Source organism: Emys orbicularis, chromosome 10, assembly GCF_028017835.1.
Source record: "Emys orbicularis isolate rEmyOrb1 chromosome 10, rEmyOrb1.hap1, whole genome shotgun sequence".
Taxonomy (NCBI): Eukaryota; Metazoa; Chordata; order Testudines; family Emydidae; genus Emys; species Emys orbicularis.
In genome coordinates this window covers 72399679-72413993 of record NC_088692.1, presented here as the reverse complement: position 1 = coordinate 72413993, position 14315 = coordinate 72399679, and the positions used below count along the sequence as shown (strand labels likewise).

At 43.5% G+C, this 14315-nt stretch overlaps 1 protein-coding gene across 1 annotated transcript in view; it reads left to right on the top strand.

Moving 5' to 3' along the window:
• HOMER2 (homer scaffold protein 2) overlaps window positions 1-13836 on the top strand; it is a 108560-nt gene extending 94724 nt beyond the window's left edge. Inside the window, exons 8-9 of the mRNA XM_065412599.1 lie at window positions 3911-3991; window positions 13648-13836. Coding sequence (XP_065268671.1) covers window positions 3911-3991; window positions 13648-13836 — 270 coding nt within the window. The remainder of the gene's footprint in view (window positions 1-3910; window positions 3992-13647) is intronic.
• The last annotated feature ends 479 nt before the right edge of the window (window positions 13837-14315 follow it).

Genomic DNA, 14315 nt, shown 5'->3' with positions numbered 1-14315 from the left:
CACCAAATCAACCAGAAAAATGATTGACTCATGAATATTACAGACCTAGCTTCCATTCATTTTTGAGAATGAACTGCACCCCCAGCCTGATTTCAGACTGTTTCTTACAGTAGTGGATTTCTGATTAGCTCTAAACCACCGTAAATAAGCTGCTTTGGGCTTTGCAAGGCAAACCAGCGTGGAGCCTGCTCACAAATGCAGCCATGAAAGACGCACCTCTGAAATTCTGTCCATTTGGGGAACAGTAAAGGGAGGACAGAAAAATGAAAGGATGGAAAGAGGCGCAGAGGCTTTGGGAAAAAGAAATATAAGCCACAGATCTATACAAGGCATCAGAATGCTTAAAGATGTATGGGGATTCTCTTCTCAAAATAAACACAGGAGGTTACTGTCTCAGAGTTCTGGGGTGTAATCCAGATCAGTAAGGATTTGTCACTACTTGCCCTGTAACCCTTGGATGCCTCACAATGCTTTGTTGCTGTAGCTTCCAGCCTCAGATGCTCACAGCCAACCTACAAGTATGCAGGTGATACCCTAAGTGTCTGTGTGCTATACAGCCCTGGTTAGCAGCTCTGACCCCAACCTGTCTACCACCCCGCAGCCCCCTCTGGCTTCCACCAGCCTTGCTTACAACCAACAAGGTGACCCCATCACACTCCTAGTCCTGCGCCTTGAAGTATCTAGCCCTCTCCTGGACAGCTCAGAGAAATAATGTTTATTTCTCCTTTAAAGAGACAAAAGCACATTACAGCTTATTAAATTAACTGAGGTAAATTCACCTTTCTTTCAAACACAGCACTGAGTTAATTTATGGTAAAAATAAAGCGAATTTATTAACAACAAGACATAGGTTAACTGATGCCAAGTAAAAGGAATAAATTTGGAAAGGGTCACAAGCAAATAAAAAAAAGTGAAAATATGCACCTAAAACTCTAAAAACTTAAACTAGCAAAGTACAGGCTTTGTTCAATATTGTTTCTGTCACCAGGGCTTCTTTTCAGCCAGGGCTGACTTTCCTTCAGTCAGGACCTTTTACAGAAGTACAAGATGCTGGCTTCCCTTGTCTTCCTTGGTGAAAGATTTTTGCCTAAGCAGGTTTCTATAATTCAGCTCCCAGAGACTTCAACCCCTCTTTGGTAGAAGGACCCATCTTTCTCAGCTCGCAAGAGTTCTGTTCCCTTGTGTCCACCTAGTGATGGATGCTAAAGATGGCTTCTGTCTTTGCTTATAACTTCCAAAGTTCAACAATCTTATTTAAAGAGGCAGGATGACCTCATGCTGTGGGGCTTGCTACTCCCCGGCATGTGTATAAGACTTCCATTGTTTTGATTCCACCATGCTTAATTTACATAGGAGACAGGTAAATAGCTGCTATGTTCCCTCCTGTCTGGGAAAAACCTGTTTCTCCCTTTGTGTGGATATACTGTAAAGCCTAATATCAATAAGTATCCATAATTCCTTATATAGTGTTAATACATACATTTTACAATGATATTAATCACCAGAGAATGTTAGGCTTTCATAAAATAACTCGATAAACTTTTATAGTACAGTGATATTGTTTACTATCAGTTGATTCAGTTGGTTATCATGTGAGGTTCAGATCCCTTGTCTTTATAAACCAGTAAATCTCTGCAGTGTATTCTTTGAAAAATAAATCCTGGACCAAGCTTCTCTCGGGCTGGGTGTAGATGCCATACTGTCTCCTCCCCTATTTGTTACCTTGATAGCTTTGTTTACCTAATATGTAAATTGGACCTTCATTATGTTTGTCTGGTGATGGGGCTGGTCAGAGAAGCAAACATTCCTTTGTCTAGGACAGACTTGTTTACCAACTCCCCCTGACATGCCTGGCTTAAACATATTTTAATAATCATTCCAACATAGATCCATAACTCTTAATACACACTGCATACATCCATCACACAAGTATATTAATGATCAGTGAGTTATTAGTTTTCCAATGACACATTACTTGACACGTTTTAGATACAGATTATAACCATAGTTGGGGAACACTGAATTGGTCAGGCCAACTGAAACTCATCACCTGATATCAACACAAATCCTTGTCCTTTGGCCCTGGGATGCTTGTAGGGTCACTCCTCCCCCCCCCTTACAAAGCTGCAGCAGGGCTAGCCACTCGCTGCCCAGAGGCAGCAGGTCAGAGTCCTCTTTCCTGACAGGGAATCTGCTGCCATATTTTCATTGTCCTTTATATAAAAAAAACCTGTTTTGTCATCTTTGTTTACAGTTTCCAGGACATAATATCAGAGAGTATACATAATTTCATCTACAGAGTTGTTACAAAGCTTTCACGGTGACTTTAATAATCGTTGTGCTGTTAGATTTCAAACGATCTATTACATGTCACCTTTTAAATCAATATCATGACCCCACAGTGGGAGGTGCAGTGATTGTCAGGCCTGACCAGACTTGCTGACACAGAGTAGTAGAGCCTCTGTGTCACAGTTAACAGCTTTTTTGCATTAGAAGCGGCTTTTAATTGATTTCAACGTGGTGGACAGAAACAGTCCATGCTAACAAGCAATTTGACCCTTTACATTAATGCTGTAAAGTAATGGTCACAAAGTTGGAGAAGATTACACACAAAATATTGGAGATGTCCTGGATAATAGAATCACTCATCAAGAAAGCTCAGTTTCTGGGTGGGGTGGTATTTTTGGCAAAAAGTTTGGAAGCAAATAAAAAACCATTCTGGAATAGACCAGATTCTTTTAAAAGTTGGGTGGGAACTGAAATGTGAGAAATGGTATTGTACCTGGAGGAACAGAATCTGGAGATATTGAGGAAATGTTTTTTGTTGCACAATTTTATGGTAGAGCATGGGGTACGTATTCCTATGTACTCTTATTCTGCTGTGAGATCACCAGTACCTGGAAGAGAAGATGTCACATATCCCACCTCTCTACTTGTGATGTGTGATATGGCTTGGCTATAGACTAGACTCAGGACTGCCGAGGCTGGACACATTTTATCTTTATTTATTTATCTTTTTAGAATATCTGAGGAAATAAAATACATGTTTGGAGGTGGATCCTGTAGCCTGCTCCACAGATTGCAGCCTCCCTCCTCCTGGACTCTAGGGGAAATCTCCAGGAGCAGATCCTTGTGGGTGTTTTCACCTAGAAAGTCCGTTTCTTCAGCTTTAAATGAGGGAGGGGGGATGATTTGGCCCTTGGTATTTACATTCTTCAAATATGTTCCCCACATCACCACTGCCTTTGCTGTTAGCAGAGCAACAAACTCTTTATAACTTTCCTCTTAAATCCATCTCTCCAGCCACCTACTTGTCTTGTTGCTCATTTCTAACTCCCTTCTGTTTGTCCATATTATTCTAGTAATGTGGCGCTCAGAGTTGAAGACAGTATCCCAGGTGGTGTTGCTCAGAGCTCTAGATGTATATGCTCAGGCCTGTTATCTCTGTGCTCTGTGATGTTTTTACATATACAGCTCAAAATTCCAGTGACCTTTTTTACTGCCATATATCATTGCAAACTCATATCTAATTTGCTGTCTGCTAGGTCTCTTTTAGCATTATTGCGTTTTAGAGTTCTCTCTATCTCATTGAATATGTGTCTATGTGTAGTGAGAATTCATAAATATAACTAGCTGGAGATTAGATTATGCTCAGGTGTAGAAACTGTAGTCAAGAAATGATTAAATGTGGTGCAAAAATGAATATTATCATATTTAATTTATCAAATTAACAACTGCCATTTATAAAGCGAAAACATTATTTTCAGTTATTTTAAATCCCAGTGTTGTGTGGCATACAATATACTTGTGCAAAGTAATTTCACAGCTTCAAATTACTTTTTTTTTTTTTAAACTGAAGTTTGTTATAATTTTCCCATTTTTGTTTTGTTTTGTTTGTTTGTTTTTATAGGAATTGGAGGATCTTCGAAAGCAGGGTGAAATTATACCCCAGCTAATGACAGAATGTGAATCTGTATCTCAGAAATTACAGGTACAGTTCAGCAAATAAATTGATCTAAACACAGTGGAAAGGACATTTGTTTCATATTTCTCATGTTTATATATTTTTACCTGTTTGTAGTTTAACTGATAAAGAGACCCCAATTCAGAAAAGTGAATGCTGATTACATGCAAAATGTACTGTGGCTGCCCCAGAATTAGAAGTAATTCTAGATAGCTTCTGGCTCTGCCTGGTTATCTGAAGAAGTTGCTACTCTGGGATCATGTTGCAACTGTCACCTGGCAGACTCCAGGATATTCTATATCCGGCATTTATGCTGCTCCTGCCTTGCATTGCCTCATGTGCAGTGCTACTAGAAGTGACTGCTTCACATACAAGAGCTGGCAAGCATTCACCAATCTCCTTCCAAATGGCCATTTTGAGTCATCAAGTCAGTTATACTAACATCATGATGGCAGCTAAAGCTAATTATTATAAAAGAAAGATAAAAGAAGAAAAGTTATTTGTTTAAAAAAAACAAACAACTAGTTACGTAACATTGGGGAGAAGTTCATACAAAAGGTATTTATATGGTGGGTAGTCTTTTTCAACACAATACATTGTCTGTATTTTTATGTAGATATTTATATAGCCCCCCATCACCAAAGTATTTGAATCTGGTTGGTTTTAAAGCTTTTGAACTCTGACTGTATATATCAAAATGATGCATTCAAGAATTTGGACCTGGGGGGTCCCCATCATGGATCGGGCCTCAGTGTGGTATGTACCGTACTAACACAGAACAAAGAGACAGTCCCTACCCTGTACAATAAAAGTCTGAATTCAAACAACAGCTGTATAAGAGTTGCCATACTGGGTCAGACCAATGGTCCATCTAGGCCAGTATTCTGTCTCCAGCCCTGGCAAGTACCAAAGTTTCAGGGAGAGTTTATAGAGCAGGACAGTTGTCTTCCCCATCATCCCCTCCCTGCTTCTGGAAGTCAGAGGTTTAGGGTTGCCCAAGCATGGGGTTGCATCCCTGACCATCTTTGCTACTGGCCATTGATGGACTTCTCCTCCATGAACTTACTTATTTCTTTTTTGAATCTAGTTATACTTTTGGCCATCACAACATCCCATGGCAATGATTTCCACAGGTTAATTGTGCATTGTGTGGAAAAACTACTTCCTCCTTGTTTATATTAAATCTGCTGCCTGTTAATTTTATCAGGTGATGCTGGTTTTTGCATTGTGGAAAGGAGTGAATACCACTTCTCTATTCAGTTTTTCCCCCGTCATTCATTTTATAGACCTCCTATAATATCGCCTCCTAGTCATCTCTTTTCTAAGCTGAACAGTCCTAATCTTTTTAGTCTTTCCTTATATGGAAGCCACTCCATACCCTTCATCATCTTTGTTGCCCTTCTCTGAAACTTTTCCAGTTATACTATATCCTTTTTGAGATGGGGCAAACAGAACTGGACACAGTATTCAAGCTGTGGGCTCACCATGGATTTATGAAGTGGCATTATGATATTTTCTGTCATCTTTTCTTTCCATTTCCTAATAGATCCTAGCCTTTTTTGACCATTGCTGCTCATTGAGCGGAAATTTTCAGAGAACAATCTACAGTGACTCCAAGATCTTTCTTAAGTGGTAACAGCTAATTTAGACTCCATCTTTATTTATGTGTAGTTGAGATTGGAAAAAATAATGTGCATTACTTTTCACTTATCAATGTTGATTTTCATCTACCATTTTGTTGCCCACTCACCCAGTTTTGTGAAATCCTCCTGTAGCTCTTCACAGTCTGCTTTGGACTTAACTCTTGGGCGGTGGGTATAATAGACCCAGGAAGGCTTTGCCTTCCCTGGCACAATCACCCCCCGAGGGACACCTGGACCGCGGTGACCCTGCCCTTTCCCCGAGGCCACCCCCCCGCTGCGCCACCTACCTACATGCACTCCAGGTCCCTGCTGCTCGCCGTGTTCCTTCTCCTCAGGAGCGGGGGAGTGAGGAGGGATGCTGCGAGCAAGCAGCGGGCACTGGGGCCGCCAGCTTGGACAGGGGGAGGTGTTGCCGCCTCTGCCTGGCACTCGGGTGGGAGGCAGCTTGGCCTGGCGCTGCGAGCGGCCTGGCCCAGCGCTGGGACTAGGGGGGCCGGCCTTGGGTGGTGGCTGGGGCGGGCTATCCGCGGCTCTTCTGGTTGCGGGGCGGGGGGCCTCAGGACTCCTCCTGTTATGGGGGGGCGGGTTTTGGGGGGCTCCAGCATGCGGGCAGATGGGGCCTCGGGTGGAAGGGGCAGGGCCAGCGGCTCACCCGCCACCCATGACTTAACTATCTTGAATAATTTTGTGTCGTCTGCGAACTTTGCCACATAACTGTTTATTCCCTTTTCCAGATCATTAATGATTATGTTGACCAGCACAGATCCCAGTACAGATCCTTGAGGGACCCCATTGTTTGCTTCTCTCCATTGTGAAAACTGACCATTATTCCTACCCTTTGTTTCCTAGCTTTTAACCAGTTACTGATCCATGAAAGAACCTCCCCTCTTATCCCATGACTGGTTAGTTTCCTTTAAGAGCTTTTGGTGAAGGACCTTGTCAAAGGCTTTCTGAAAATTCAAGTACACTACATCCACTGGATCCCCTTTGTCCACATGCTTGTTAATTCCCTCAAAGAAATCTATTGCGTTGGTGAGGCATATCTTCCCTTTACAAAAGCTGTGTTGACTCTTCCCTAACAAATCATGTTTATTTGTGTGTGTAATAATTCTGTTCTTTGCTGAAGTTTCAACCAATTTGCCTGGAACTGAAGTTAGACTCCCTGGCCTGTAATTGGCAGGATTGCCTCTGGAGCACTTTTTAAAAATTGGTGTTACATTATCTACCTTCCAGTCATCTGGTATAGAGGCTTTTTTCAGTGATAAGTTATGTACTACAGTTAGTAGTTCTGCAATTTCATATTTGAGTTCCTTCAGAACTCTTGGGTGAATACCATCTGGTCCTGGTGACTTATTACTGTTTAATTTATCAGTTTGTTTTAAAACTTCTTCTACTGACACATCAGTGTGGGGCAGTTCTTCAGATCTATTGCCAAGAAGGATAGCTCTGATGTGGGTATCTCCACTACATCCTCTGCAGCAAAGATTGATGCAAAGAATTCATTTAGCTTCTCTGCAGTGGCTTTGTTTTCCTTGAGTTCTCCATTAACACCTTGGTTGTCTAGAGGCCCCAGTGACTGTTCATGAGGCTTCCTGCTTCTGATGTACTTAAAAAATTCTTACGGTTAGTTTTTGCATCTTTTGCAAATTGCTTCTCAAATGCTTTCTTGGCCTGCCTTTTTGTACTCTTACACTTCACCTGCCAGTTTGAGCACCTTCCTATTGCCCTCAATAGGATTTGACTTCCAAATTTTAAAGGATGCCTTTTTGCCTCTGATAGCCTCCATTATTCTGCTTTGAGTCATGGTGGCATTCTTTTGGTCCTCTTATTGTCTTTTTTGATTTGGGGTATGCATTGAGTCAGAGTCTCTAATATAGTGTTTTTAAATAGCACCTATGCTGCTTGCAGGCATTTAAACCATGTGACAGCTTCCTTTAATTTACGTCTAACAAGCATCCTAATTTTTGTGTAGTTCCCTTTTTTAAGTTAAATGTTACTGTAGTGGGATTTTTGGGGTATTTTTCTGCCCTACAAGGACAGTGGCATCGGAGCAGTTTTTATAGTGGGGATGCTGAAAGCCATTGAACAAAACTGTAAACCTTGTATATGATGGAAACCACTTCAAGCTACTGTACCCCCAGAACCCCTACTTCCTGCACCCCTGTACAAGGATGTTAAATTTAATTATATTATGGTGACCATTACCAAGCGATTTAGCTATCGTTATCTCTTGAACCAAATCATGTGTTCCACATAGGACTAAATCAAGGATGCAACAAACAGATGGGGCAAACCCAAGAAAACAGTGAGACAATACTGATCAGTCTGATAAACAGAGGTAACAGGACATCAGCTGTCTAACCATTAGCATTTTGGCAAAGGAAATGGCCAGGGAAGGTTTTAAGGAGGGATTTGAAGTAGGATGAAGTGATCTTTGTGAGTGTTTCTGGGGAGCTCTCTCTATGCATGTGTGTTCAAAACTTAAACAAATGGGTGATGAAGACTGGCATCACTGGTGGAGCAGATGCGATATCTCAGTAGCATGTAAGAGATAGGGCAGGGATCAGCTGTGTAGGACCTTTAAAAGCAAAGACTAGTAATTTGTGTTTATGCAGCAGGGATGGGAGAGCCTGCGGGGCGGGGATGCAAAGAGAGGGGTAATGTGGACGAAGCGAAAATCCGGGGAAATGATTTTTGCAACAGTTTTGAATGGATATAAGTGAGGTGAGAAGGGACATGTCAAAGCTGGAGAGGAGGTTGCAGTAGATCAGAAGTGGATGAAAAATGTAGCTGTTTTGAGGGAGAAGAGAAGTCAGATCTTAGAGGTATTCTACAGGAAGAGGTGACAAGATCTTGACATGGCCTAGATGTGAGGATCTAAAGCAGGGGTCTCAAACTCAATTTATCTCAGTGCCAGTCCTCAAATCCTCCCAGTGGGCCAATAATGTCACTCATGCCACCCAGAACCCGCCCCCAAAACTCCACCCCCACCTGCCTAAGGCTCTGGGATGGAGTTTGGGTGGGGGAGGAGGTCTGGGCTAGGGGATTGGGGTGCAGGCTCTGGGATGGAGTTTGGGTGCTGGGTGCAGGCTCTGGGCTGGGGCCGGGGTAGGGGTGCAGGAGGAGGGGGGAGAGGTGCAGGCTCTGGGAGAGAGTTTGGGGGCTGGGGGGTATGTGGAGAGGGGGTGCAGGCTTGGGGAGGGAGTTTGGGGGCGGGAGGGGGTGGGGTGCAGGCTCTGGGAGGGGGTCAGGGATGCGGCACATACCTGGGGCTCCAAGGTGAGGTGGGGCAGGCCGGGGGGCCTCCACGTGCTGCTGCCCCCATGCACCGGCCCCACAGCTTCCCATTGGCCGCAGCGGCGCTCGGGGCGGGGGCAATGTGGGGAGGCACAGCCCTGCCCCGGGGCCGCAGGGAGATGAGCAGGCAGATGCCGCTCAGCTCCCCTGTGCTGCCAGTGGTGAGCAGGGCCCCAGGCCATTGTAAATCGCCCGGGGGATGTGCGGGGTGGGGGGGGGGGCGCCCGGGGGCTGCAGGTGGGGGCAAGGGAGAGACCCAGCCCCAAAACTGCTGGAGCCTGATGGGCCACATTGGGGAGGTTCTCGGGCCGCAGATGGCCCGTGGGCCGGGAGTTAGAGACCCCTGATCTAATGGGAGGGGTGAGTAAAAGACTCTGTTTAGAACTGATTTGGCTAAAGAGTTTCTCCCTCTTCCCATCTCTCCATATTCTTCAGCGCCTCCAGCTTCTTTGCAGAGCTCAGAGACAGTGGTATGGTTCCTTGGTTAAACATACTATGTCCAGATTTTATGAATAATTGGGACAGTAAAACTAAAAAGCCTGTGGCCATGTTTTCAGCAGTGAATTATTTTTCAACATTTGACACCCTGTAAATATGGATAAGCAAAGAGTGAAAGAGGAGATCAGTTTTGTTATTGTTTGAACAAAGCGTGTAGAAATATTTTTAATAGTGAAATCTCACTTTGTAGTTAGTTCAGTGATACTAATTTTTGATTCACCAGTCACCCTCAGTGCTCAGCCCTGTACAGAATGCAGAGGAATGTCAACAAAATCAAATCTGTTGTAGTCGTGAATATTATAATGGAGAAATGGCTTATGCACTGAACTAGTACTTCAGCTGAGACTTTTGTGTTTTGGCCTTTCTTAAATAGGTTTTACTTTTATGGAAGGATACTCATCCCTCTTGGTGTCAGTTAAGTTGTGATGGAGGCAAACTTAGCAGAGCTCACAACAAAGGGAACAATGGCTAAGGGGTAAATATACCAGAAAAAGTAAGAACCAGAAGCACTTTATAGTTCCAGGGTTTGAGATAGGAAGCATCTAGGTAACTGCTATGGGTTTGGTATAGGCTGGTAGTGACCAAGAAGGCATTGCAAGTTGATGGTTGTTTTTGCCTGTGCTATATAAGTGAGTGCTTTCATTTGAAGCCAAGTCACCATCATAATTAGCAACCTGAGCAGCAAAATCAAGAACTGCAAGGGCATGGAAACTGAACCACCCTCTCACTTGGAAATGATTACTTATCGTTGAGGCACCTTGGTAAGGTGTTGGTTGGGAGCTGTGCCCTGCTTGTGCTATATCTCTTCTGGGTATAAATTAGGGTGACCAGATGTCCTGATTTTATAGGGTCAGTCCCGATTTTTGGGTCTTTTTCTTATATAGGCTATTACCCCCCTCCCCCATCCCAATTTTTCACACTTGCTGTCTGATCACCCTAGTATAAATAAAGGTCTTTGGACTCTGGGACTGTCAGTCTGGCACTTTCACAAGCTTAAACCACAATAAACATAACACATGAAAAAAGAATAAATGAAACAAGGTCATCTAGGTGAAAATAGTTGAAAGACTATTGAAGAGGTGGGAGGGAAATGTGTGCTGTGGGAATAAGATATTAACATAGGCCATTTCTACATGGTAAAGCTCATTATTTAAAGTTTTAAGAAGACTTAAGTTTAGATATTTACATTGTCCTGAAATGAGGAAAAGCAGAAGGAAAGCTAATGAAATAAGAGAACGAGGCTTTCTTCCAGCAACTAACAGAAGTTACTAGATCACAGGTCCTGGTTCTCATGGGAAACCTCAGTCACCCTGATATCTGCTGGGTGAGCAATACAGCGGTGCACAGACAATCCAGGAAGTTTTTGGAAAGTGTAGGGGACAATTTCCTGGTGCAAGTGCTGAAGGAACCAAACAGGGGCAGAGCTCTTCTTGACCTGCTGCTCACAAACAGGGAAGCAAAAGTAGGGGAAGCAAAAGTGAATGGGAATCTGGGAGGCAGTGACCATGAGGTGGTCGAGTTCAGGATCTTGACACAAGGAAGAAAGGAGAGCAGCAGAATACGGACCCTGGACTTCAGAAAAGCAGACTTTGACTCCCTCAGGGAACTGATGGGTAAGATCCCCTAGGAGAATAATGTAAGTGGGAAAGGAGTCCAGGAGAACTGGCTGTATTTTAAAGAATCCTTATTGTGGTTGCAGGAACAAACCATCCCGATGTGTAGACAGAATAGTAAATATGGCAGGCGACCAGCTTGGCTTAACAGTGAAATCCTTGCTGATCTTAAACACAAAAAAGAAGCTTACAAGAAGCGGAAGATTGGACAAATGACCAGGGAGGAGTATAAAAACATTGCTCAGGCATGCAGGAGTGAAATCAGGAAGGCCAAATCACACTTGGAGTTGCAGCTAGCAAGAGATGTTAAGAGTAACAAGAAGGGTTTCTTCAGGTATGTTAGCAACAAGAAGAAGGTCAAGGAAAGTGTGGGCCCCTTACTGAATGAGGGAGGCAACCTAGTGACAGAGGATGTGGAAAAAGCTAATGTACTCAATGCTTTTTTTGCCTCTGTCTTCACGAACAAGGTCAGCTCCTAGACTACTGCACTGGGCAGCACAGCGTGGGGAGGAGGTGACCAGCCCTCTGTGGAGAAAGAAGTGGTTCAGGACTATTTAGAAAAGCTGGACGAGCACAAGTCCATGGGGCCGGATGCGCTGCATCCGAGGGTGCTAAAGGAGTTGGCGGATGTGATTGCATGGCAATCGGGGGAGGTCCCGGATGACTGGAAAAAGGCTAATGTAGTGCCCATCTTTAAAAAAGGGAAGGAGGAGGATCTGGGGAACTACAGGCCAGTCAGCCTCACCTCAGTCCCTGGAAAAATCATGGAGCAGGTCCTCAAGGAATCAATTCTGACGCACTTCGAGGAGAGGAAAGTGATCAGGAACAATCAGCATGGATTCACCAAGGGCAAGTCATGCCTACTAACCTAATTGCCTTCTATGACGAGATAACTGGCTCTGTGGCTGAGGGGAAAGCAGTGGACGTGTTATTCCTTGACTTTAGCAAAGCTTTTGATACGGTCTCCCACAGTATTCTTGCTGGCAAGTTAAAGAAATATGGGCTGGATGAATGGACTATAAGGTGGATAGAAAGCTGGCTAGGTCGTCGGGCTCAACGGGTAGTGATCAATGGCTCCATGTCTAGTTGGCAGCCGGTATCGAGCAGAGTGCCCCAAGGGTCGGTCCCAGGGCCTATTTTGTTCAATATCTTCACTAATGATCTGGAGGATGGCATGGACTGCACCCTCAGCAAGTTTGCAGATGACACTACACTGGGAGGAGTTGTAGATACGCTGGAGGGTAGGGATGGGATACAGTGGGACCTAGACAAATCAGAGGATTGGGCGAAAAGAAATCTGATGAAGTTCAACAAGGACAAGTGCAGAGTCCTGCACTGAGGACGGAAGAATCTCTTGCACTGCTACAGACTATGGACTGAATGGCTAGGCATCAGTTCTGCAGAAGAGGACCTAGAGGTTATGAAGCTGGATGTGAGTCAATAGTGTGCCCTTGTTGCCAAGAAGGCTAATGGCATTTTGGGCTGTATAAGTAGGGGCATTGCCAGCAGATCGAGGGACGTGATCATTCCCCTCTATTCGACATTGGTGAGGCCTTATCTGGAGTATTGTGTCCAATTTGGGGCCCCACACTACAAGAAGAATGTGGAAAAATTGGAAAGAGTCCAGCGGAGGGCAACAAAAATGATTAGGGGGGCTGGAGCACATGACTTATGAGGAGAGGCTGAGGGAACTGGGATTATTTAGTCTGCAGAAGAGAAGGGGGGGGAGGTTTGATAGCTGCTTTCAACTACCTGAAAGGGGGTTCCAAAGACGATGGATCTAGACTGTTCGCAGTGGTACCAGATGACAGAACAAGGAGTAATGGTCTCAAGTTGCAGTGGGGGAGGTTTAGGTTGGATATTAGGAAAAACTTTTTCACTAGGAGGCGTGGTGAAGCACTGGAATGGGTTACCTAGTGAGGTGGTGGAATCTCCTTCCTTAGAGGTTTTTAAGGTCAGGCTTGACAAAGCCCTGGCTGGGATGATTTAGTTGGCGGTTGGTCCTGCTTTGAGCAGGGGGTTGGACTAGATGACCTCCCGAGGTCCCTTCCATCCCTGATATTCTATGGTTCTATGAACATGGGTTTCTAAAAGAAAGAATACATTAGTAGAGCAAACTGCAGTGTGGAAGAGCATTAAGTTGTTTTCACTGACTATATGCTTTAGTATTCATCCAAAATATTCACTGACTATATGCTTAAATATTCAGCGAAGGAGTTTAAAAGAAATCCAGCAGAACCTAATAAGGCGACATTATTTCTCAGGCAATGTTTTGTAAAAGCTTATTTTTCAAAGCTAAACCACCATAGATAATTTTGTGGCACAGAGACTAATTTTGCAACTGTCGCAGTGTATGTACAGTGCACAATTTAAATCCAGCTGAATTTAAAGATATCAACCAAATGACAAAATCTAATGCAAAGCATCTTTTCCACTTAATCTGTATCCTTCCCTGCATTAGTCAGATTTTAAATAATAGCCCTATCATGTCAAAATTGCTTCCAGAGGTGTCTGTCTTAGGCAGACTAAAAGGAAGTCAAAGCAAAACATTTAAAGTCTGCGTAACATTGTAACATCATCCATCTTCTCTGAGATTCATGTTATTTTTTCTTTTTTATTCTTTTTTTTTAAGGTTGCTGAGAAAAAGAACAGAGACCTGGAGGAGAAAGTCAGAACACTAAGGACAGATGTTGAAGAGAGCAAACAGAGACAGAACAGCCTTAAAACTGAATTAAAGAATTTTTTAGACATACTAGATGGGAAGATAGATGAACTACATGACTTCCGACAAGGACTGTCTAAACTGGGAGTTGACAACTAGACGGCAACAGATTTTTGTAATCTAGGGTCTGAATGTTTGGTGTTTTGTTGATCCCAAATGTGTATTTTACAAAATTTGACTAGAATGTTCCACTTGTTGACATTGTTTCTGTACATACAGGCTGAAAATTTGCTGTGTTTTTTCAAACCAGTTGTGCTGCTCACTGAATTCTGTTGGGAAGAGAAATGATTTATATGGCTGCTCTGGGTTTGTGAAGAGGTGGAGGATTCTGTCTCAGGAATCTGGAACTAGATCTACCTTATATGATTATGCAGTTAGTTGTTGCAGGGAAATTTATATCTTTCTTAAGGGCTGTTGCAACCATAGAAACAGAAAACAAATATTTTCTAGTCCTGACTCTCAATACTCCTAGCAACATGCAATTTTATTTCTTTTGTTGAGTGGAGTGGAGTTAAGATTAGAGGGGGCTCCTGCCGTGTGTAAATCAGTTGGGTAAAATGTGTCTGAGTTGAGCTACA